At 53.0% G+C, this 22,123-nt stretch overlaps 1 protein-coding gene across 1 annotated transcript in view; it reads left to right on the forward strand.

Moving 5' to 3' along the window:
* The window catches only part of SLC9A1 (solute carrier family 9 member A1), a 48,520-nt gene that overhangs the window by 19,939 nt on the left and 6,458 nt on the right, over positions 1-22,123 (forward strand). The window contains exons 2-5 of the mRNA XM_026014345.2: positions 15,328-15,788; positions 18,987-19,237; positions 20,359-20,576; positions 21,421-21,623. Coding sequence (XP_025870130.1) covers positions 15,328-15,788; positions 18,987-19,237; positions 20,359-20,576; positions 21,421-21,623 — 1,133 coding nt within the window. The remainder of the gene's footprint in view (positions 1-15,327; positions 15,789-18,986; positions 19,238-20,358; positions 20,577-21,420; positions 21,624-22,123) is intronic.

The following is a 22,123-nucleotide window of genomic DNA, read 5'->3' on the forward strand; positions in this document are numbered from 1 at the left end:
GCACCCATGGCAGTGATATCAGGTGGCTGGGTAGGGCTGCTGGGAGTGCCCTGTTGGTCCAGGGTGGGGTGTGAGCCCTCGTATTCACTTTCAGGGCAAGGCTGTGCAGTGACACATGTCCTGGTGGCAGTGAATGGTGATGTCACAGAAGTCCTGCACCAAGAATAGGAGGCCACCTCTGCTGGACCTCTTGCTTTGTGTGGCACTCTCTGCCTTCATCATCTTTGGTGGGCCTCACCTGACCCTGTGAGGCAAGAGGAGGCATCCTTGTTTTATAAATGAGGACTGCGAGGCTCAGAAAGTTAACTAGCTCACCCAGGGTCACATGCACAAGAAAGTGGTGGAACCCAGTGGCCTTAAATCTAGGAAGCCAGAGTGAACGGTCTATTTAATAGGTTACCTGGCCCTATCACTGCGTGGCTGGGCAAACCCAAGGCCCAGAGTCCAGGCACATGGGGATTGGCACTCAGGGGCAGTATTCTATCCATTTATGGATAATAAGCATTGTTAGTACCATAGCAGGGACCCTACTCTGCTCCTTTTGAACATTCTGAGACAGTTTAGTTAGGGCCATCCTTTGGAGAGTTGAGAAAATACTCATCCAGCTTTTTTTCTGTGACTCAGATGAGGAACATGATGGAGAAATACCCCGGAGGATGAGCACCCGGCCTCTCTGGAGTCAGCTTCCTGGGCTCGAATCCTGTTTGGCCTTGCCCCCTACCAGCTAGGCAGTCTTGGGCAAGTGGCCTAGCCCCTCTGAGCTGCGGGTTACTTGTCTGTGATGTGAGTGTGATAGTGCCTCCCTCACTGGATGGTTTGAGGTTTTGGGACAGTGACTTCTATGGGGCACACCGGTGGTGGGCAAGGCGGCAGGCCGGCAGCCTCTCAGCCTGCCTGGGACCTTGCCCCTGTGTGCTCACCTTGTCACTGATGGGCTCCTAGCCTCCAGCCAGGCCCTCACTGCATAACCACTTGTGGGCTGGACTCCAGAACCTGTCCCCTTGGTGGAGAGCACCCCCAGGAAGCAGTTACAGGTCATGTCCTATTGAGCAGCCGGGTGCTAGCACAGACCTCAGCCTCTGGGGTCAGACAGCCCTGGAATCAGGTATCAGTTTTGTTGCAGCCTGGCTGGGTGCCACTGGGGCAAATTCTTTAAACTCCATGCCTCAGTTTCTCCTCTGGAAAATGGAAATAATGCCTACCTCATGGGATTGCTAAGGCCAAATGCATAAGCACCTGACTTGGTGACAGTTCTCCCTTCCCATGCTGGCACGTGGCTAGTGGACCACACTGTGTCCCCCAGAGCAGTGCACGCAGGTGTTAAGAAGGGGCCCTGCAGGCCTCACCCAGGCCTGGCAGGTGCCTCCAGGTTTCTGTTCTCTTCACTGGGATACCAGACAGCTCCTGGTCTCTGCTGGCAGAACACACACAGAACCAGGGCATATTGGTGCTACTGGGGATCTTCCCCTGCCTTCCTCCCATCCCCCCCCCTTTTTAAAGATTTTTATTTATTTCTTCATGAGAGACACAAGGAAAGAGAGAGGCAGAGGGAGAAGCAGCTCCATGCAGGGAGCCCCACGTGGGACTCAATCCTGGGTCTCCAGGATCACACCCTGGGCTGAAGGTGGCGCTAAACTGCTGAGCCACCCAGGCTGCCTGCTGCTGGGGATCTTAGAGGGAACCAGGAGTTTAGAGAGGGTGGGTATCTTACTCCCAAAGTCCCCTGGCAAGCAGATGACAGCCCAAAGCGAACAGGGCCTTCTGTTCCCAGCACAGCAGAACAGAAAGCCAGGGCCCAGAGCTGGAGGAAGCATGCTGGTCCGAAGCTCTGGAGTGGGAAAGACCTAACTGTAGGACCTTGGTTAATGAAGTCTCTTCACCGTTCCCTGCCTCAGTTTCCTCAGCTGCAGAATGATAGGTAGGTCAGAGAACTTTTAAGGAACACACACAGTTAAGGCGTACAACACGTCACAGTGAGGTGCTCGGTAAAAGGTAGTTGTAAGTAAGGTTAGGAGTAATGAGAGGTGGCACTGCATTCCACGTGAGGACTGGCTTTGGAGTGTGAGTCCTCAGTCTGAATCCTGACTCTGCCAACACCTTGCTATGTGACCTTGGCCGAGGTCCTTGCCCTCTCTGGGCTTTATTCTTTGCATCTATGGAATGGAGGGGTTGGGCTGGAATGGTCTCTTCTAACTGCCTATAGCTTCTTACTGAGCTTCTTCTTGAACCCCAGGAGAGACCTGACCTCCCTTTGCTGTTTCTGTAGCTCTGGGCCCTCCTGGCACCAGGACCAAGGCCTGCAGCCAGCCGTGTCCTCATCCTTTCTCTGCAGTGTCCTCTAAAGGGCAGCCTCCACTGAGCATGCTCAGCTCTCCCATCCACTCAGTACATCTCATGGCTCTTGGAGGCCTGAGGTGACAAACTGTTCCAGTGGATAGGGAGAGGAGGCAGGGAGAGGCCCTCCAAGTGTGCCCTCTGTGTCTCCCTCCTCAGGATGCTCAGCCAGCTGGGCTGCTCTCAGAAGTGTGTGGGAGCCTTCCAGTGCATCTCCTGGAGACGGATGCCTTGGGCACCTGCTTCGGGGAAACTCTGGCCTCCCACTCTGCCAGCCTGCCTCTGGGGCTTGTTGGTGAGGTTTCAGGGAACCTGCATGTGCATGGCCCAGCTACGTCCACAGTTCCTGTAACCTGTACTCAGGTACCCTAGAAAGCAGTTCTACAGATTTTAAAGGGGACAAGAAATAGGTTCAGTGGGGATCCAGAGGTCTTGTGCCTCCCCTTAGCCTCCTCTACCTCTCCCAGCCTCCCCCCGACCTCTCTTTCTGTCTCCCCTTGCCTCAATCTACCTTCCCCCTCTGCCTCCCCTGTGCCTCCTCTCCCCTTCCCTTCAGCACCTCCATAGGCTTCTGCCACTGGGCTCAACCTGGAACCAACAATGACAGGGACAAGGTACCAAGCCCTGTTTCAGAGGGGCTGCCTCAGAGTGTGGCCCCATCTCCCAACTGTGGCTGCTTCCCTGGCAGCTGTGCCCTGATGCCAGCAGGCCCTCTGTGGGCCTGGGGACTAGGGGTACAGAGATGGGACTGTGCCCTTTGCTGAGAGTTTTCTTTGGCAGTTCTTGGCTCCAGATATATAATTTCACTGGATCCTCAGAACAGCCCTTGAAATAGAAATGATTATGAGCCCGCTTCTCAGATGGAGAAACTGAGATTCACCTGAGACTCAGAGTATCTGCCGAGGAGACATGGCTTGTAGGTGGCAGAGCCAGGGAACCAGGCCCCTGGTTCTCAAGACCATACTCTCAACCACGGGGCTCCCAGCTGAGTGGGTTTGGGTTGAAACCTCGGACAGATCCCTGAGGCAACTGTATCCTTGCTTGTTTTTCCAGATGTCACCTTTCCCAGCTGTGTCACTGAGGATCTTCCACCCTGCATGTGGGACCACCTCCCCTGGCCCAGGCCCAGTTGCTCTGCCTCAGTCCTCCGGAGCACTTGACTGCTGGGACCTCCTCTCACTAGGCCCTGGCTCCAGAGCGAGCCAATGAGTGACCTCTGTTCCAGCGGGAGGCCTAGCCCCCCTGGTGGCATGATATTCCTGCTGTGTCCCTGTGGAACCCGAGTCAGGCGGCTGCAGAGTAGGCCGAGCCCCAGAAAGCAGACATGCTCTGCTGCCTGGGAACACAGAGGCCCCTTGCCATCCCACCCCTCCATCCAAGACCTGTCTTTCTCTTCCTCACAGCCACCTAGTGCCCTGAGCATTGCTTATCGCCATGCTAGAGAGGAAGGAAGTGAGGCTCGGGGCAGGACTGTGATTTGCCGGAGATCACAGAGAAGTTTAGGTTTAGAACTGGGACAGAAGCCAGCTCCTGTGTTGGCAGACCAGGGCTCTTTACAGCAGCCCATGCTTCGTGCTGTCTTACACCGCGAAGCTGTCCTGGGCTCAGGGTACTGTGCTCGTTGGCATGCACAGAGATGGTGAGCATGAAGTGCTTTGTCTAATGGCAGAGCTCACTGGTCAGATATCAGAGCTGAAAAGGCCCTCAACATCCTCTGAGGATGGGGAAGGCCCGAGAAAGGCATGGGCTTGTTCAAAGCACCTAATAAGTTGGTGGCAGGGTCTAGATTGGAACCCAGGTCTCTGCATCAATCCCCAGCCTGGGTTTGGCTTGGGCTCTTCTTATAGCTTTCTGGCCTCCTGAGGCATTTGGAGGTGGACTAGGGGAGGGGTGGGCAGGCTCCTTGATCCTGCTGGAATCTGCAAGAAAGTGCCCCTGGAGCTTAGCCTTAACAGCTCTGCAACTGGACTGCTCTCCCCACTCCAGGGTGCCAAGCTGGGGGGGGGGGGGGTGTCCAGTACTATCTCCCATTACTTCTTCCCTGAGGTGTTTAGTGGCAGGACTTTCACATCATCTAAGACTAGAGCCTTTTGATGACTCTGTGTGAGCACTGGATTGGGAGTCAACAGTCCCAGATTTGTAACCTGGCTCTGCTGCTACCCATGTGATCTTGGGAGAGTGTCTGCTTCGAACTTCTGCTTCTTCATCTGTTGTCTACTGCCCAGAGAAATGGCTGCTTTGTGCCCACCTAGGTCATCACTTCCTTTCCAGCCTTCACTGTCACCTGTGCCTGATAAAAACTCAGTATAGCATGCTTGTTCCACACACCTTCTACCCACACCTCCCACCTTTCCACATGGCCACTGCAGTGCCTCCCTAACTTTAGGTCAGGCCAGTTCAGTTGGTATTCAGTGCACACAAGCTTGCTGCCACATTCTGGACATGAGGCTAAATCAGGCTGGAATCCTGCCCTTGGATAGTCATGCAGGCTCAACAGACAAGTCTTGATCTTTGCCACGTGCCAGGCTCTATGCTAAGTGCCGGAGGGTGAAAGATGACTAGGACAGAGTCCCTGCCCTTGAGAGCTGTCTGCAGGGGGAGACAACCCATCAACTGCACAGTGTGAGCGGATTCAAGTGTGACAAGTTTCTGCCCTGGGGAGTATTGAGGGAAAGCTGCTAGAGGAACCGGAGTGCTTCTCCAGTTAATCCACCAAACAAAGCCTCTGGTTTGCTCAGTGCTCTCCTATCTGTGGTCCTACGTGCTCCTCACAACAACCTTGTTAGGTCATTGAGGCAGAAGTTGGTCAGATGAGTGAATACTGATAGTGAGCCTACGTGTGATGGGTACAATTCTAGGTGCTAGGGGTTCAGCAGCAGTCGTGACAGCCTGCCCTCAGGGAGGCAAACTGGGGACCCAGTCATGAGCACATACAGACTTCAAGTAGTGGTGAGTACAGTAAAGATAAAGCAGGATGAGTAGATAGAGAGGCCCGGGAGGATCTCCTTGAGGAGGTGGCATTTGAGCAGGGACCTGGAAGAAGGAGGGAATCTGTTGGTTCAACTATGTGGTACAGAGTGTTTCAGGCAGAAAGAAGAGTAAATGCAAAGGCCTTGGGATGGAACTGTTCTCCTGTTCAAGGAAAAACAAGGAGGCTGTAGAGCCAGAGGGAGTTTGGAGATGGGGTATAAGAGAAAGGAGTCAGGATGATTCCGGGGTTTGGGACCTGAGCAACTGAATGATGCTGGGACAGTGGGGACCACTGTAGGAGGAACATGTTTGGTGGTAGGGAAATGAGAGTTCAGCTCCTGCGCCCTTGCCACTAAGAGTCCACCCCATGCACACCAGGCTCAGGGTCACCTGTGCCCCACCCTCCCAGAAGTGTCCTCATCTTCTCAGGCCCTACTGCAAGCTCAGTCCTCTGAGAGTCATGTTTTCTCATTGATGTCTCTCCCTTCTGAGAGTTCACCGAAAAGCCCAAGTCGAGGGGCACCTGGTACTTCTTCTTTATCACTGCCCCCAGATGCTGGGAAGCACTGATTGAACTGGGAGCAGTGGAGGGACCCCGGAGGCTTCCCTGGGTGCTCTTCTCCCTCTGTCACCCAGCCAGCACCTCTAGAGTCTTGTCTGGTTCTCCCTCCACAGCTTCCCCCCTCCCTCCCCTGGAGCAGCTGAAAATGGGACGCTGGGCCTTGCTTTCCGCAGGGCTGTTGTCCTGGAAATGATAGAATTTCTCTTTGTGTTGCTTTGATGATATTGTGAAAAAGTTCAAGTTATATATAATGGATTTAACTCATTGTTAAGCTTCTAAGCTAAGTGACTTTCAACTGGAAGGGACACTAAAGGACAAGAGGTATTCGGTAGTCTTGATTTCAGTTTTCTCCTAAATTTGCATTTTACAAACTCGACCATACCCCTAATAAAGGAAAAGAAAAAGAGAAATCCAACTTTCCCAAAGTCTAAAATTTCTGGAAATGGAACCTCTCTCATGGAGCTTCTTGTTTCTCCCCCTGCCTCTGGCGTGGGCAGCTGGCTCGAGCTCCTGCTGTGGCCTGCAGGTCCTGAGGATAGTCTGGCAGGAGAAGGGCTGTGGATGGGCTGGGTAGGGGAGGACAAATCCTCACCCCTGGGGAGCCGCCCACCTGGGAACCAGGAGAGGAAGGTGGGGGTGGGGGTGGAGTGGGGGGCTTGAATCCTGACTAAGCCCAGGTTCATTTCCAGCTCAAATATTCCATGCTTCCACTTCCTCTACACTACATGTTGAAATTCGGGGAGCTGAGAAGGGCCTCTCTTGCAAGGGGCATGGTTTCGACTTTACTGATGCCAGTGGCCCCATGGGGTCCGGTGAAGGTACAGAAGTGGAAGCAGAGAAGCAGAGGCCCTCTGATTTCCCCACCAGCCACAGGGGCAGGACTGTCTGGGGCTCTTAAGGGAGGATTTCAGTATGAGAAACCAGCCTTCATTCTAATGCCATCATGGAGGGGACTGTTCAGTATGCTGTGGCCCAGGCAGGGCCATGGCCATGGTGAAGTTGCTCCACGGAGGAGGGGCCTGTGAGACAGTGGGAGGTAAGGTCATCTTGGGTCTGAGACACTGCTCTGGACCCCTGGCTCTGTGACCTTGGGGTGTGGAAGCAGTCATCCCGCTGATATTCTCTTTACTTATCTTAAGATGGGGGTTAATAATAGTACCTACTGCATTAAGGTTGTTGAGAAATTTAAATGAGATGCCTCAGCAAAGTGTTTGGTGCAGTCTCTGCCCCATAGAAGCAGTTCTAGCTCAGTATGTAGAATATGCCATTTATACCAAATTTTAAAACTATAGATACAGAATAGTTTAGAATTTTGTATACTGAACTGTTGACAGTGTGGATTTGAGGGTAAGAGGGTGTCTTGTATAGCAGGTAAAGGGAAAGGAGGAGAGCCACTGGGAGATTATCCTCCTTCTGCTTACTGTACTTAGATCCTGTTGCAAAAAAGTTTTAAATGAGCTTGGGTTCTGTTTAAAAATCATCAAAGCAATGTATTTCCATTAAAGAAAAAAAATCAAAAGAAACCAGTATGTAGAACATGTACCTGCCAAGGATCCAGACTGGCCACAAGTCTTGGGAGCCTGAGGTTCTACCCACCCCCGTGAGCTGTCATCCTTACTGGCTGCTTGGGAACCCCTGGCTGGCCAGGCGCTGTTGTTGCCTCCTGGAGCTCTGTATCTTGTCAACACACAGGGATTGTTTACTGCCAGTCCCTAGTCCCTGTCCCTCCACCCCCCCCTGCTTCGAGTGACTCATCCTCTACCTCACTACATAGAGACTCTCAATCCAGAGCCTTTCCTGTGGGGGGTGGGGAGAATCTGCTGGAGGGAAGTTCATCCGACAAACGTTTATGGGGTGCTTAGGTGACTGGGGAGGCTGGGCTGGATACCAAGAAGTGCCACCCCAGTGGGGTGAGGTGGGGTAGGGGTTGTTGATGTGTGTCCTTGAAACCCAGGGAAAAGACTAGTGGGAACAGGAATAGAACCTGGCTCAAGGCTGAGTCAGGGGTATTGGGGGCCAGACATGAAGGTCTGCGGCCTACGGCACCAGCTGGGGCCCCTGATTCAGTTCCTTGCATGGCCTGTCTCATCCCGCTGTGCACTGGTGTTTCCCTCCTTGTACAGCCTCATTCCTACGTGGGCTAGAATTTCAGGGCCCTGAGTAAACCACTGAGATCCCCTCTCCACTCATTTGCTCACACTCTTCCCCCTACAGGCTCCAGCTCACGAGGCCCAGGTTCAGCCCCACATCCTTTAGGAAGCTTCCACCATTCCCTGAACATCACCCTGTGGGCCCCAGGGCCGTGTGCTGGGATGCCAAGCTGACTAGAATACTAGCTACAGAGCTCCTGGCTCCACAATTAGGAGGAGCACCTGACTCAGCCGGGGCAGCTCAGGAAAGCCTTCTCAGAGGAGGTGACACCACCATGGTCCAGGAAATTAGGTTTTGAGAGGTGAATAGAGGTGAAAAATAATTTCCCTCTGTGTGTACAGAGTTGGGATGTGAGGATTCCTGGCAAGTGGAGTTCAGGGGTTGGGGATGGTAGGTTAAGTGCTGGGGGTTAACCCTAAGCTTGGCCAGCTCCCCGACCCTGGAAACCTGACCACAGCACCTGCTCTGGAGCACCTCTCCTGTGAGGTCTCTGAGAGGGCCTGTCTATTGCTGTGTCACTCTGCCTATTGCTTTCAAGTCTTCTTGGCCACCAGGTCCCCTCCAGTTCATGTGGCATTTCTGTCCTTCCTTCTTCATCAATCATCTCTGATGTTAATCTGCTACTTGACAAAATGCATGTTGTTTCTGTGTCCAACCCCTTGATTCTCACTTGTCTACATGAGGAAACTGAGGCCTGTCTGTGGGGTAATGATTTGCCCAGAGCATCGTGGTTACTGGCGGGCAGAGCTGGGCCTCGAATCTGGGTGTCGGCCTCCTGGCCCAGTCTTCTTTCCTCCACGCCTCAGGCAGCCTAATACATGCTGTTTGTGTTCTCAGAGAGTTTTTTTAGCTAATTTCCTACCCACACTCGATGTTCCCGGAGGGTGGAACCCTGTCTCCCTGAGATGTGGAGCAAAGCAAGCAAGAAATAGAGGTGCCATGTGGAAGACGAGAGGGGGAGGCAAGGAGAGATTGACTCCCCCGCTACGGGGAATGATTCCTGCCCGAGTACTTGGAACAGACTTATTTATGGCTCCATCCACAGCGGAGGCATACTGCAAACTTGAATGCTCTTCCCATTGATCCCGACGGGCTTTGTTTTCATTGGCACAGCACAACACAGAGCCGGCAATCCGGAGACCTGGGTTCTACTTTTGCCTCTGCCACTTGCCAGCTAGGTAGCCTTGGGCAAGTCACTTCACTTCTCTGCACCTCCATCTCTTCATCTATCAAATGAGAGTCTGGGTTAAAAATAGGAAATGAGAGGAGATCCGTGCAAGCCCCAGTGCAGCCCCTAGTGTCAGGACCTCGGCGGGTCTAGCATGTATGTTTTTCTTCTCTGTGCTGGAGAATGTATCTTCAAGTGAGTCATGATCAAATACAGTATCCCTGAGTGGGCACTGTTGGGTTACGCGTTTAAAAATTGTCATTCATTGGGTGACTCCTGTAGGCCAGAAGCTAATCAGTGATTATCTCAGTGATACTTATACAGCTACCCTTGGGGTGGCATTATCACCCCAGTTACAGAATAGGGACTAAGATTGAAAGACACAGGCAACAGGTATCATATAACATCTCACTTGCTCTTCACAATAACACTCATATGTGAATATTGGCAAAGACTTGGTGAAGTCAGCCTGCCTTCCTATTTCTCTTTTGTTTTCCTTGTCTTTCATTTATTCATTACCCTTACATCTGTTTGCTCTGTGCAGGATACTTGTCCTGGGCTCTTTTTTTTTTTTTTTTAATTTTATTTATTTACTCATGAGAGACACAGAGAGGCAGAGACACAGGCAGAGGGAGAAGCAGGCTCCATGCAGGGAGCCCGACGCAGGACTCGATCCCAGGTCTCCAGAATCACACCCTGGGCTGAAGGCAGGCGCTAAACCGCTGAGCCACCCGGGCTGCCTTGTCATGGGCTCTTAAGAGGATTCAGACCCTAGAATGGCTCTCCTCCTGCTTCTCTCTCTTTCTCTCTGGCAAACTTCTATTGATCCCTCAAAGCCCAATCCAAATGGTCCCTGCCCTGGGAGCATCATCTACTCTTGAAACTTTAGCCATCCCCACCTCCTTCCCCTAAAAGTCAGTTTTGTCTTAATTCACAAATGGTTAATGCCTACTATATTACTGGAAGCTGGAGACCTGGATGGCTCTAGACAACTTCCACCTTTAGGTAGCTTAATGCCCAGTGATGGACAGGTTTATACTAGTAGATCTTGATAATGCAGAGTGATTCATGTTATACTTTAGTTTTGAAGAAATTAAAATAATACTAGCAGTTACCACTTTTTGCTAACATTGAGTGCCAGCGTTGTTTGGCATGCTTTGCCCTGATTACTTCCTCTTGTACCCCAGACACACTCTGAAATAGGCTTTTACACAGATAGGGAAACTGAGAATAGAAGATGAAACATAAGTGTCCAGGGCTGCCCAGCTAGGAACCCTGACTGGAATCCAGGGAGGGGGGGCTGGTGCCACATATCTTTGTCTCTGCTGGTCTGGCTGTCAGCCTGCTGGGATACTGGCTCAGGGTGTGTCCTTTTACCTTGATCCTCATAGCTAACGTTGATGGTGGAAAGAATCAGACTAAAGAAGAATCAGAGCTCTTCCTACCCTCACAGAGCCTCCAGTCCCAGCGTAGATCAGAGCTGAAAACAGACCAGGCCGACAGAGGCTGAGCCTTCTGATAACTCCCACCTCCTGCCTTAGAAATTTAGCAGATAAGATTGAGCACTTCTGACTGATTTAACTTGGGAGAGCTTCCTGGAGGGGGCAAACCTAAAAGATAGGAAGGATTTCCCAAGGTGTTTACTAGGCCACTAGAGTGGAAGGGGAGCAGTAGTGAGATTTCCCTGGAGGAGAGCTCATGGAAAGAATACATCTCTGTCTCTCTCAGGGCCACTTTGGGCCTCTTTGGCCCTGGGCATTGACGCTCCCCTTAGAAACAAAATAAGAATAAAACCAGAGATGATGTGATGAGTGGCTAAGAACACAAGCTCTCTCAGAGCACACTGCGGTAAACTGTAGAGTGCCAGGTTTTCCTAGGGACGTATTACCTTTCAGGACTGTAGTTGAGACTGGTTGCTGGGGCAGTTGAAGAGGGAGTTAGAGAAATGGAATCATGTGCAACCAGGAATCCCTTGGGACCTGGCCGAGTTGCAGCCCCAGAGCAGTCCTCTGGCCTGGAACTAGGGCGGCGGAGCCCCTTGCACATTCCTGGGTCTCTGGTGACTGGCACGGATGGGCCAAGGAGGCCCCTCTTCCTGGCACTCCCCTCTGACCACCGGGGACAGATGGTGGGAAGCAGGATCAGGGGTGTCCCATCACCCTGGCAACCAATGGTGACGTAGACCAGCTTCGCCTGTTGCTCCACTGCACCAGTCTCAGCAGCTGGGGACTGTCCCAGGAGAGGTAAATAAAACACGCTCGTGGTGGAGGGCAGAGAAGCTGTGGGGTGCCAGGAGCCCCTCACGAATTTGAAGTTTGGTCAAATGTCTGTTCAGTGTGCCTCTGTATGTGTATAAGTGTGTGTGTGTGTGTGTGTGTGTGTGTGTGTGTGTGTGTCTGTGTGTGTGTGTTATCCAAGAGAGGTAGAGTGTGGATGAGTGTAAGAGGAAGTGAGTGTGTGTAAGAGTGGGTGAGTGTGAGCAGTGTGTATTAGAGAGTAATACAAAGTGTAAAAGGTAGTGTGTAAGAGTACGAGAGCACACGTGAGAGTGGTGTGTGAAAATGTGTGTGGGTGAGTGTGTAAGAGAGAGTTTATGAGAGTGTAAGAGAGCCGGAGTGTGGGGGAGTGTGTCCCTCAGTCCTGGCACCTATACTGGACACGGAAATGCTCACCTCCCATGGCGGGAACCACGTGAGTGGGTTCGCCCTGTGACTGGGAGCTGTGGAATTCCACACCTTCCCCGGCCCTTGCTCTGGGAGGACTGGATGCCCTCACGGGAGGCCGTGTGGTTTGAGAGATCGCTGGACCTGGAGCTTCCTGCGTTCTCACCGTGGAATGGTCATGTGACAGTGACAGGTCACCGGTGGTCTTTGAGTCTCCGTTTCCCTGACCAAGGAGCAGAGGGTTTAGATGATGTCCAGGGTCTGGTCCAGCTCTCCCAGCTCTGGATCTGACTCTAACTGCCTCTGCCCCACCCCAGATTCCATCCTGGTGACATCACTACTGCCACAAATTTGGGCCCTGGAAGTTTTGCCTTATTTCTTGGCATCTTGGGGTCTCACTTTCATGCTGGGATTTTGTCAGGGGACTGGGAGCTCCAACCGTGCCCCCTTTCACCACACCTGGTGTCAACAAACTTCCTGCGTTTTAAGGAGACTCTCAGGGCTGCAGGGTGGGGACAGCTGGTGGAGTTAGGGCCTTGAAAGAGGCCAGAACAGGCCCTCAGCGCCCCCCCTTCCTTACACCGCTGCACCCTCCCCCACTGGAAGCTACTTTTCACTAATGTCCCGCCTACCTGAAGTATGGAGCCAAGAGTGGATTGCAGACCCTCCCCTTAAGCCTGGGCCCATCCCTTCCCTGCCCTTGCCCGTCAGAGCCTGCTCACCAAAAGGCAGGGCCAACACAGGAAGACCCGGGGCGACGTGCTCTGGGAACATGGCTCCAGCTGGGAACTACTCTGGGAGCCAGCTTCTGTAGAAGAAAGTACACCGCACCCAAGTCAGGAGGCCCAGGACCTAGAGGTCCTCAGTGGCCTGGGCCTGTCCTGCCTCCTCTGAGCTCCAGGCTTTTCTCTGTCGAATAGGAATGCCAGCTGTCTCTTAACTTAGGGAGGGAGGCCTGATGGCCCGAAGGTCCTGAGACTGGGAAAAGTGTGGCCATTCCCATGAGCTGGTCATGAGGTTCTGACTCTGAGTCACCTCAGCGTCCCCAGTGCACGGCACCAGCCTGGCTCAGAGAAAATAGCCATGTTTGAGTAAAAGATTGAGTAGCTTTCTGTGCTACAGATATTCTAAGCTAGAGTAGAACTCCTGCCTTAGACTTTGGGAAGCCACTGAATCTTGCCAAGCCCCAGCTTTCTCTTCTGCAAAATGGGGACAGCACATACCCCACAGGGCTATTTTGAGGACTAGAGAGATGCTGTGTGCCAGGCTCCCAGCACGGTGCCTGGCTCACCATGCACCTTGAGGAATAATGAGCGTTCTTTGTGTTACTACTCCTGGCTTCTTTCACAGGCTACCTTACCCTGTCCCTCTGGTACTTGTCTCTGGGTCTGCAATGCATGGCATGGCACTTCCGGGGGCCAGTCAAGTATTATAGATTGAACTGATGGCAAAGTGCCTCCCCAACTGATGGTGGAGAGGCATTTTTAAAGCTTAATATGCTAGATGGAGGTGGAGACTGTCATCTACCTGCCCTGGGCTTCTCTTCAGACTGTGCCTTCTCCTAAGGCACTTGTTGGTGCTCACTTCTAGGACAGGTGCTTAATTCCAGGCTTGGGTGTCAAGGTCAGCTGGCTAGACCTGGAGCTTGACTCCTGGTCTTGAGAAGCTGCTTCCCGCTGGCTGCAGGAGCTCTGCTCCTCTCAACCCCGATGCCATCCTATCTCCCCTCCAGGGCAATGCATGTCTCCAGGTGTGGTACCATCGTCCTGTCTTCACTGCTCCTGCCTGGGTTGTCTGACCTCGAGGGGTGCCAGGCAGAGAGAGGAATCTGGGTAGCTACTGTGGATTGAAGGTCTAAGGAGAGGCACCAGAGGAGGACTCCTGCCCTAACATGAGCAGAGCGGGGTGCTCCAGGAAGCACATAGAAACATGCAGTGTCAGTCACACACAGTAGGGATAGAGGTACAAGAATAGTGTTCTGAAGAGATAGCTAGGCAAAGATCTGCGATCAAAAGAGGATGTGGCTCATTTGGGGGAAATGCCCCTTCCAGTGCACCAGCCACTGAACACTGGGGGTTACTGGTAGACACTGTAAAGACTGGGGGATTTTTCAGCAAGAGGTGAGTTTGGTCAAGTCTGTTTTAAAGCCAGGAGAATGTGCATGGTGGCTTTGGGATTCTCTCCTGGCCTAGGATGGAGACATGTTTTTTTCCCAACATGTTTTGAGTGTCTCTTGGGAGCTCGGCACTGTGCCAATGTTCTGGGCCTTGCCAGTGTTTCGAGTGTTGAGTCTTGACTTGTAGCTATACTGGCACTACCCAGATCAGTAGAGAGTGGGAGGGGCTTTGGGCATGGGGAGGGATGTTTCTGCTCCTTCCCAAGACTCTCAGGGGTAATGAGAGCCAAAGCCTGGCCAGATGGGTTATCAGAAATTATGTGAGTAATGGCCTAATCCTGTGCATTTTCAGATCAGTAGGTACTTGCTGAATACCTACTATGCCCCTAGCCCTGGGGATCTCATTATAGACAGACAGGGTACCTGCCTGCACAGAGCTTATAGGCTAGGGAGGTTGAGGAGGAGAGCAAGAGCTTTCACTCTGAGCAAGGTATCATACTTTCTTAACCAAGCTGACCCTGGGGTTTTAGTACCCAACATGCAGTTGGGTGGCTGGGTCTTCTCCACCTACCTCCCCACCAAAACCAAATCAAAACCCCTTGGGAGCTTGGGGCCAAACCTAGCACTGACCTCTCATCGGGGAGATTTGTGCTACTTCCTAGTTCTAGATTGGGAGCCCCAGGGGCCACTGCTGCTGGTTCGGGGAGAGGGACATGTTCATGCCTTGATGAGGAGAGCAGGGCTTGACCTAAAGAGTTGAGGAGTTTGACAGGAGCTGGCAGGGTGGGAGGCCAGACCTGGCTTCTGTCCTGGTTCTGCTACTGATTTGCTGTGTGCCCTTGAGCAGGTCCCTTCCTCTATCTGAGCCTCAGCTGCTCCATCTTTAAAGTGGATAGGGTTAGGCTAGAAACAGGATGGCAGATAGGTTTTATCTCACATGGAAAATTGATTGATCTCTGTTTGGCTTCTTGAGCAGCTCTCTGGACTCAGCAGAAGAGCACATGAGTCTAGGATTGGTGTAGGTAATGCTCTTAGATACCTGGGGCCTCAGTAAGCAATGTATCATTCTGCCTTCTGGAGACATACAGAGCCACTTCATTCTACTATTTTATGACAGAGACAGAGATAACATCTGTATATCCTAGAAAAAAACATTTTAAGAGCATCATCACTTAGTTTATACAGCGAACCCTGGGAAGCTGGTATTACCACTTCCACATCATGGGTGAGGAGGCCAAGGCTCAGGGAGTTAACAGAGCAGCCCTCTGAGGCCAAGCCTGCACTGCTGTCACCAGCCCCATCCCCAGCCTCGTGTCCTGGCTCACCGCAAGCCCACGGCCTCCCGTTCTCTCGTCCTCCGCAGGTTTCCACGTGATCCCCACTATCTCGAGCATCGTCCCGGAAAGCTGCCTGCTAATCGTAGTGGGGCTGCTAGTGGGGGGCCTGATCAAGGGCGTGGGCGAGACGCCCCCCTTCCTGCAATCAGACGTCTTCTTCCTTTTCCTGCTGCCGCCCATCATCCTGGACGCTGGCTATTTCCTGCCACTGCGGCAGTTCACTGAGAACCTGGGCACCATCCTGATCTTCGCTGTGGTGGGCACGCTGTGGAATGCCTTCTTCCTGGGCGGCCTCATGTATGCCGTGTGCCTGGTGGGCGGTGAGCAGATCAACAACATCGGCCTCCTGGACAACCTGCTCTTCGGCAGCATCATCTCCGCTGTGGATCCGGTGGCTGTGCTGGCCGTCTTCGAGGAGATCCACATCAATGAGCTGCTGCACATCCTTGTCTTTGGGGAGTCCCTGCTCAATGACGCCGTCACTGTGGTGAGGAGCAGTGGCCACATCCGCGTGCACCCGGGGCTCAGACCCGAATCTGGGTCCAGAGCGAATCCCACATCCACCTGCTAATCATAGTAGCGAAACAGCAAATGTCCATTCCTGCTTGCTGTGTGCCAGGCATCGTGCTGAGCACTCGGCGTGGATTATCTCATTTAATCCCCGTGATGACCTTAGGAGGTGCTTCTTATTCCCACTTTATGGAGGAGGCAGCAGGCCCCCTGAAGTCAGATACCTTGCTAACATGTGATAGGACCAAGGTTAGAAGCCAGGGACTTCAGGGCCTGAGCTCCTGGCCTTCCCAGGCCATATGTTCTGTCCCTGACTTGGACTGTGATGTGAACTTGGTTAAATTATGTATCATCTTTAGACTTCAGTTTACCCTTTATAGGCCATTTAGTCTATGAGGGCCAGTTCAGCCATCATGTTGGCTGCGCCCTACGTTACAGTTCATTTTGTGTAGAGTTCAGGGGCAGCCATGGTGTAAAGGGACCCTGCCTTCAGAATGTCCAGAAACGGTGCCTATCTGGCTCAGTCTGTTAGAGCCTATGACTCTCCATCTCGGGGTCATGAGTTCTAGCCCCATGTTGGGCATAGAGCCTACTTTAAAAAGCTAAAATAAAAATTTATTATAAAAACAAAAACACAAACCTCCAGAAAGTGATAAATAAATGGATTGGCCTGAGCTTGGCCACTTGCTTATTATGTGACCTTACGCAAGTGACTGTACCTCTCTGGGCCTCACCTTTGTTAGCAGCAAAGTAGCCGAGTAGGTAGTACTTTCCTCCTATGGTCTAGCAAGGACAGGAACTCCTAATGCGGTCTGCACATGGCCATACTGTACATGCTTACACATGCCCTTCCTCCCAGCTAGCTTCCTCAGGAAACAGATATGTGTATGTGCACACTCACATCATGTTGTGAAAATACCACCATTCTCCTCCTAGCTGGACTGCTCAGAGAGCAGCTGTGCACACAGGAAAACACAAGGACACGTATGCATGCCAGTGCATACTCACACATGCATTACCTCTTTACCTGCCCCCAGTCCCTCAGGAAGCCACACTTCAGAGAAGAGACAGTGGTGGTCAGCTTGTCCTCTTCCTCCCCTGTTGCCTTCAGTAGGTCCTTGTGGGGCAGCACAGCAGTCTGGTCTAAGCAGGCAGGCCTTGGTGCTGGTCCTTCTAGCACCAGCTCCTGCCTCAGTTTCTCTATCTGTAACAAGGATTGCAGTACCCAGCCTGTCATTCTCCCTGGGTTCTTACAGGAGTCACACCAGTGGGTACCAAAGACCAAGCCCTCTCCAGTTGGATCTGAGTGTTGGGTTCAGGTTGGCACTCCTGGGAAACAGTGGTGTGCGGTTATATCAAGTGGATACCTCAATCTGACCAACTTGGGCTGCTGGCCACACCTCCCCAGGTGGTGGGAGTGCTGGTGTTAATTGCTCCTGCTCACTTCCTGTCTGAGCACTTCCTGTCTGAATATGTATTGCCTCATCTAACCCAAACAGAAACACCATGAAGTTGGCACTGTAATTATCCCCAGTTTTTCCAAGTGAGGAAACAGCTACTAACAGGGAACTCGTCCAGGGGTATGTTAGCTGGGCCTCAGACCTACACAGTGGGAGTCCAGAATGCACACACTTGCCACTATGCTGCGCTGCCTCTGTAGTCCCATTGATAGTACAACCTGGTGGAAAAGGAGGAGCTTGCCCTCTACCTGCCCTGTTGACCCAGATGGTAGACCCTCAGAACCCATGAATCCCCTCAGGCCAGGAGTGAGCTTAGGTGGCCTAGAGCTGAGAACACACCTGTTGTCCACTGCTGGAGCCCTGCCCCAGCTCCCAGGCAGCACTGGGGTCAGGCCAGTGCTTGGCATCTCCCCTTCTTGCTTGGCCCAAGTCAGGCCCTTTCTAGAGTTCTGGGCATGAGTGTGAGCAAGTGCCCTATTTCCCAACATTAAAGCAGAAGGAGCCCCTGGGCTGCATGGCCTTGGGCCTTTGCTCTGGAGCAGGTCACCCCTGCTCATGCCTCCTTGCCTGTAAGTAGCGGGGGCTTTGGAGAGTCCCTTCTCAGCCATTCTCAGGCCCTCTTCCCTCTCTCAGCGGCCCCAGGCCTGGAAACTGCCTAACTGTTTTCTTGGCAGAGCTAGCTAGGAGTAGGTCCAGTAGCCAGGGAGCCAGCCCCTAAGTAGAGGCAGAGCCTCAAAGTTGCCCCTCTCCAGGAGAGCCTACCCACTGCTGTCAGGGAACAAGTTCTGGGCCTGGTTTTGCCGCTGGGGGCTCCACCACTCTGAGCTTCAGTGTAGGAAAGGAACCAGGCATCCTTGGGTCGCCTGCCTCATGAGGCTGTTGTGTATTTAGCAGGATAGCCATTGTCCAAGGGCTTTTTAGTATGTGACCTGCCACGTAAACGTCTGACGATAGCATTACAATGACTGTTTACTTCCTGGTCTAGGAGGTGGAGAAACATTAGAAAACCTCTAGTTGCATAGCATCTGAACTTGGCTATGCAGGGTGACCACCTGGAGAGCTTATTGAATAGAGACTTCTGGACCCCACCCCCAGAGAATCCAAGTGGGGTATGGCTTGGCTGTGTATATTTTCAGAAATTTTCAGAAGTTAAGAAGTCCTGTTCTAGTTCATTGTCTGAACTTTCTCTGCTTTGTGCTGAAGGAAAGACTGAATGAAATCCAGACAGGGATACAATCTGCCCAAGGTCAAACAGTGCGAGAGGCCACTTAGTAGCACCAATAGTAGCTACCACTGTGTTGGCATAGCTCTCAGCACTATGCCTTTATGAAGTAGTTTCATCCTCCCCATAGCCCTATAAGGTTGGTACTATTAACCCATTGTATGGCTAGGAAAACTGAGGCACAGGGAGATTGAGTCATTTGCCCCATGTATACAGCTAGGGAGCAGCAGAGCCACAATTCCAACCCAGATAGTTCGGCTTCAGAGTTAGTGCTCTTAATCAGCATGGCATGCTGAGGGCCTGAAGCAAGGCCCTTTAGCCCCTAGGCTGGTGGTTTTGACCACCTGCTTGGCACTAGGGTTTCTCTGCTATCATGTGGCCTCCTCTTGTAGCCATGGTTGGTGGAGGACATGCACTCACCCTAGGTGGACCTCAGGGAGCTGGACAGCCAGGGCCCTGCCCTCCTGCCAACTAGCCTACACACCCTCCCCAGGTCCTGTATCACCTCTTTGAGGAGTTTGCCAACTATGACCGAGTGGGCATCGTGGACATCGTCCTTGGCTTCCTGAGCTTCTTCGTAGTGTCCCTGGGCGGGGTGTTTGTAGGCGTGGTCTACGGAGTCATTGCAGCCTTCACCTCCCGATTCACCGCCCACATCCGCGTCATCGAGCCACTCTTCGTCTTCCTCTACAGCTACATGGCCTACCTGTCAGCTGAGCTCTTCCACCTGTCGGGCATCATGGCGTGAGTCTGGGTGCAGCACTGGGGAGGCTGCCAACTTGGATTCCCCAGGCTTGCAGGGTCACAAGGGAGTTCTCCAGGGCCCAGCCTCTGGCTCTGGGATGAGACTCATGGACCAGGCTCCAGGTCCCGGGACTGCCCCTGGAAGCACTGAGTTTAAAGTTCTGGAAGGCCTCAGCCCTGCTAATTCTTCCCTTCATTTGCCTCAAAGGGAGTTCCTTGGTTGCAGCTGGGCACAGGCTCTCACATTCACTGTGCCCTTCCTTCTGTAGCCGCAGCAAGGAGGCTTGGGGCTTCCATTGCAGTGAGGAATCCTAAAGGTCCAGAAGCCTCAGCTGGGTCTTAAAGTTCAGGGAATGTGGAGAGGCAGTGAGGTGCAAAGATTTGCCCAGTAGGGGAAGACATTGGAAATGCAGAGGCCAGGCTGGATTGGGGGATTTGGGGTGACCTTGAGGAGGCCGGGCCAGCAGGAGCAGAGCCCAGGTATGGATGCCAGGCAAGGACGTGGGCAGCTGCTTGGAACAGAGCTCCTTATGGGGACGCCTGTGCATTAGAGACACCATGCTCCAGGGGAATAAACCAAGGCCATGGACATGTGTAACTGACGCCTGTTAGGCAGAGAGGCAGCATGGCTCGGAGGGGGAAGAGGCACAGGCTTTAGAGTTGGGCAGACCTTAGTCCGCATCTTAGCTCTGCCACTCGCTGGCAGGGTGACAGTGGACAGGCAGTGATCTCTCTCTCAGATCCCTCATCTAAAAAAATGCAAGGGCAGCCCAGGTGGCTCAGCAGTTTAGCGCCGCCTTCAGCCTGGGCGTGATCCTGGAGACCTGGGATCGAGTCCCACATCAGACTCCCTGCATGGAGCCTGCTTCTCCCTCTGCCTGTGTCTCTGCCTCTCTCTCTGTCTCTCATGAATCAATAAATACAATCTTAAAAAAAAAATGTGCCCATGTCTGGAGGGTTGAGTGAGAAGACTGAGGCCAAATAGACCAGTAAGGCCTGTGGCGGGTTCTGACCCGTCAGGGGGCTTGGCACGTGGGCACCTGTCCGCCTCCCTGCAGTGGAGGGGCTCTGGGAAGGTGCAGCCCCCCTGAACCCCAAACTCTGCTCTCTCCTGACCCCAGACTAATCGCCTCAGGAGTGGTGATGCGCCCCTACGTGGAGGCCAACATCTCCCACAAGTCTCATACGACCATCAAGTACTTCCTGAAGATGTGGAGCAGCGTCAGTGAGACCCTCATTTTCATCTTCCTCGGCGTCTCCACCGTGGCCGGCTCCCACCACTGGAACTGGACCTTTGTCATCAGCACCCTACTCTTCTGCCTCATCGCCCGAGTGCTGGGTGAGGTCCCGGGCTGGAGCCGGGTAGAGGTGTGTGCGTGCGCGTGCGTGCACGCACGTGTGGGGTGGAGGGCAAGCTGGGCCGGGGGAGGGCCGGGCGGCTGGTCTGAGGGGCCCCAGGTGGCTGCCGGCCACAGTGCGTGAGAAAGGAGGGGCCTCAGGGCAGCCACAGAGCCCGGGAAGTTCTCTGAATGTTCTCTGCATTGCCTCGTGGCACGGATGACTTGAGCACTTGCAAACCTGTCAGTGCTACCGGCCCCGGGGCACACACAGGGATCAGGCCTTGGGACCTTGGATTCTGCTTATAATTTCTAGACACCCCTCACCTCATGACTCTGTCGCTTCCCCCTCTGGATCTCACTCACCTCCTCTCTAAGAGTAGGTCTGTGTCCCTGAGCCAGACTGGCTATCGCATCTACTTGTACGCTGTGTTTTAAACCCCTTTAGTCCTGGGTATCATCCTCTAGAGATTCTGGTTCTGTGGGTTGAGGTCAAATCCAGGTCTCTGCATTAAAAAACTTTTTATTATGGAAAATTTGAAGCACACAGAAAAGTAGATCCCACAAACCCATCATGATTAATAGATACCAACTTGTGGCCAGTCTTGTTTCAACTCTCCTGCCATCTCCCTTCTGACTTCCAGCCACTGGAGGCCTCTGTGATGCCTCTAAAGCACATCCAGGTTGGGAGACCCCCTTAAGGATCCACCCAGCTCCTGGCTGAGGGACCCAGGAAATGAGTGCACTGGGTGGGTATACTAGCCAAGGCTTCCTCCAGGCAGAGCAGGTGCAGAAGCCAGGAGGGGCTGGGGACAGCATGACACTCTTCTTGCCCTTCCCTGGCAGGTGTGCTGGGCCTGACCTGGTTCATCAACAAGTTCCGAATCGTGAAGCTGACCCCCAAGGACCAGTTCATCATCGCTTACGGGGGTCTTCGAGGGGCCATAGCCTTCTCCCTGGGCTACCTCCTGGACAAGAAGCACTTCCCCATGTGTGACCTGTTCCTCACTGCCATCATCACTGTCATCTTCTTCACCGTCTTTGTGCAGGTGCTGGCCAGGGCGGAGCGGCCCTGCCTGGGGACCCTGACTCTGCAGGTGGAAAGAGGAGGCGCACAACCTGAGACAGAGCCATGGGCTCTGGTCCACCAATAACTTGCTACACAATCTTGGGCAAGCCGCTCCTCCTTTCTGGGCCTCAGTTTCCTTAATTGTGAAGGGAGAATTGTGATAATGAGCGACCAGTCAGAATGCTGCCTAACTTAGGAATCCAGACAGTGTTGAGAGAAGGTGCAGTCAGCAGGCTTGTGGTGCTCATTATAGGGCTTTAGGGAAATGACCTAATGTTTTAGGATCTCCATTTCTGTGCCTATAAAATGGGAATAATAGCACAACACGGGGAGCTATAAAGATTGCTGAACTGGGCAGCAGGAGGTCTGGAGTCAGCCCAAGCTCTGCTGCTCTCCTGTGACCCTGGGAAAGACCCTCCTCCTGTTTCTGGGTCTTGGTTCCCCATCTGTGAAGTGAGGGCAGATGATCCCAGAGTCCCT

Source organism: Vulpes vulpes, chromosome 2 (genome assembly GCF_048418805.1).
Source record: "Vulpes vulpes isolate BD-2025 chromosome 2, VulVul3, whole genome shotgun sequence".
In the NCBI taxonomy this organism is placed as follows: domain Eukaryota; kingdom Metazoa; phylum Chordata; class Mammalia; order Carnivora; family Canidae; genus Vulpes; species Vulpes vulpes.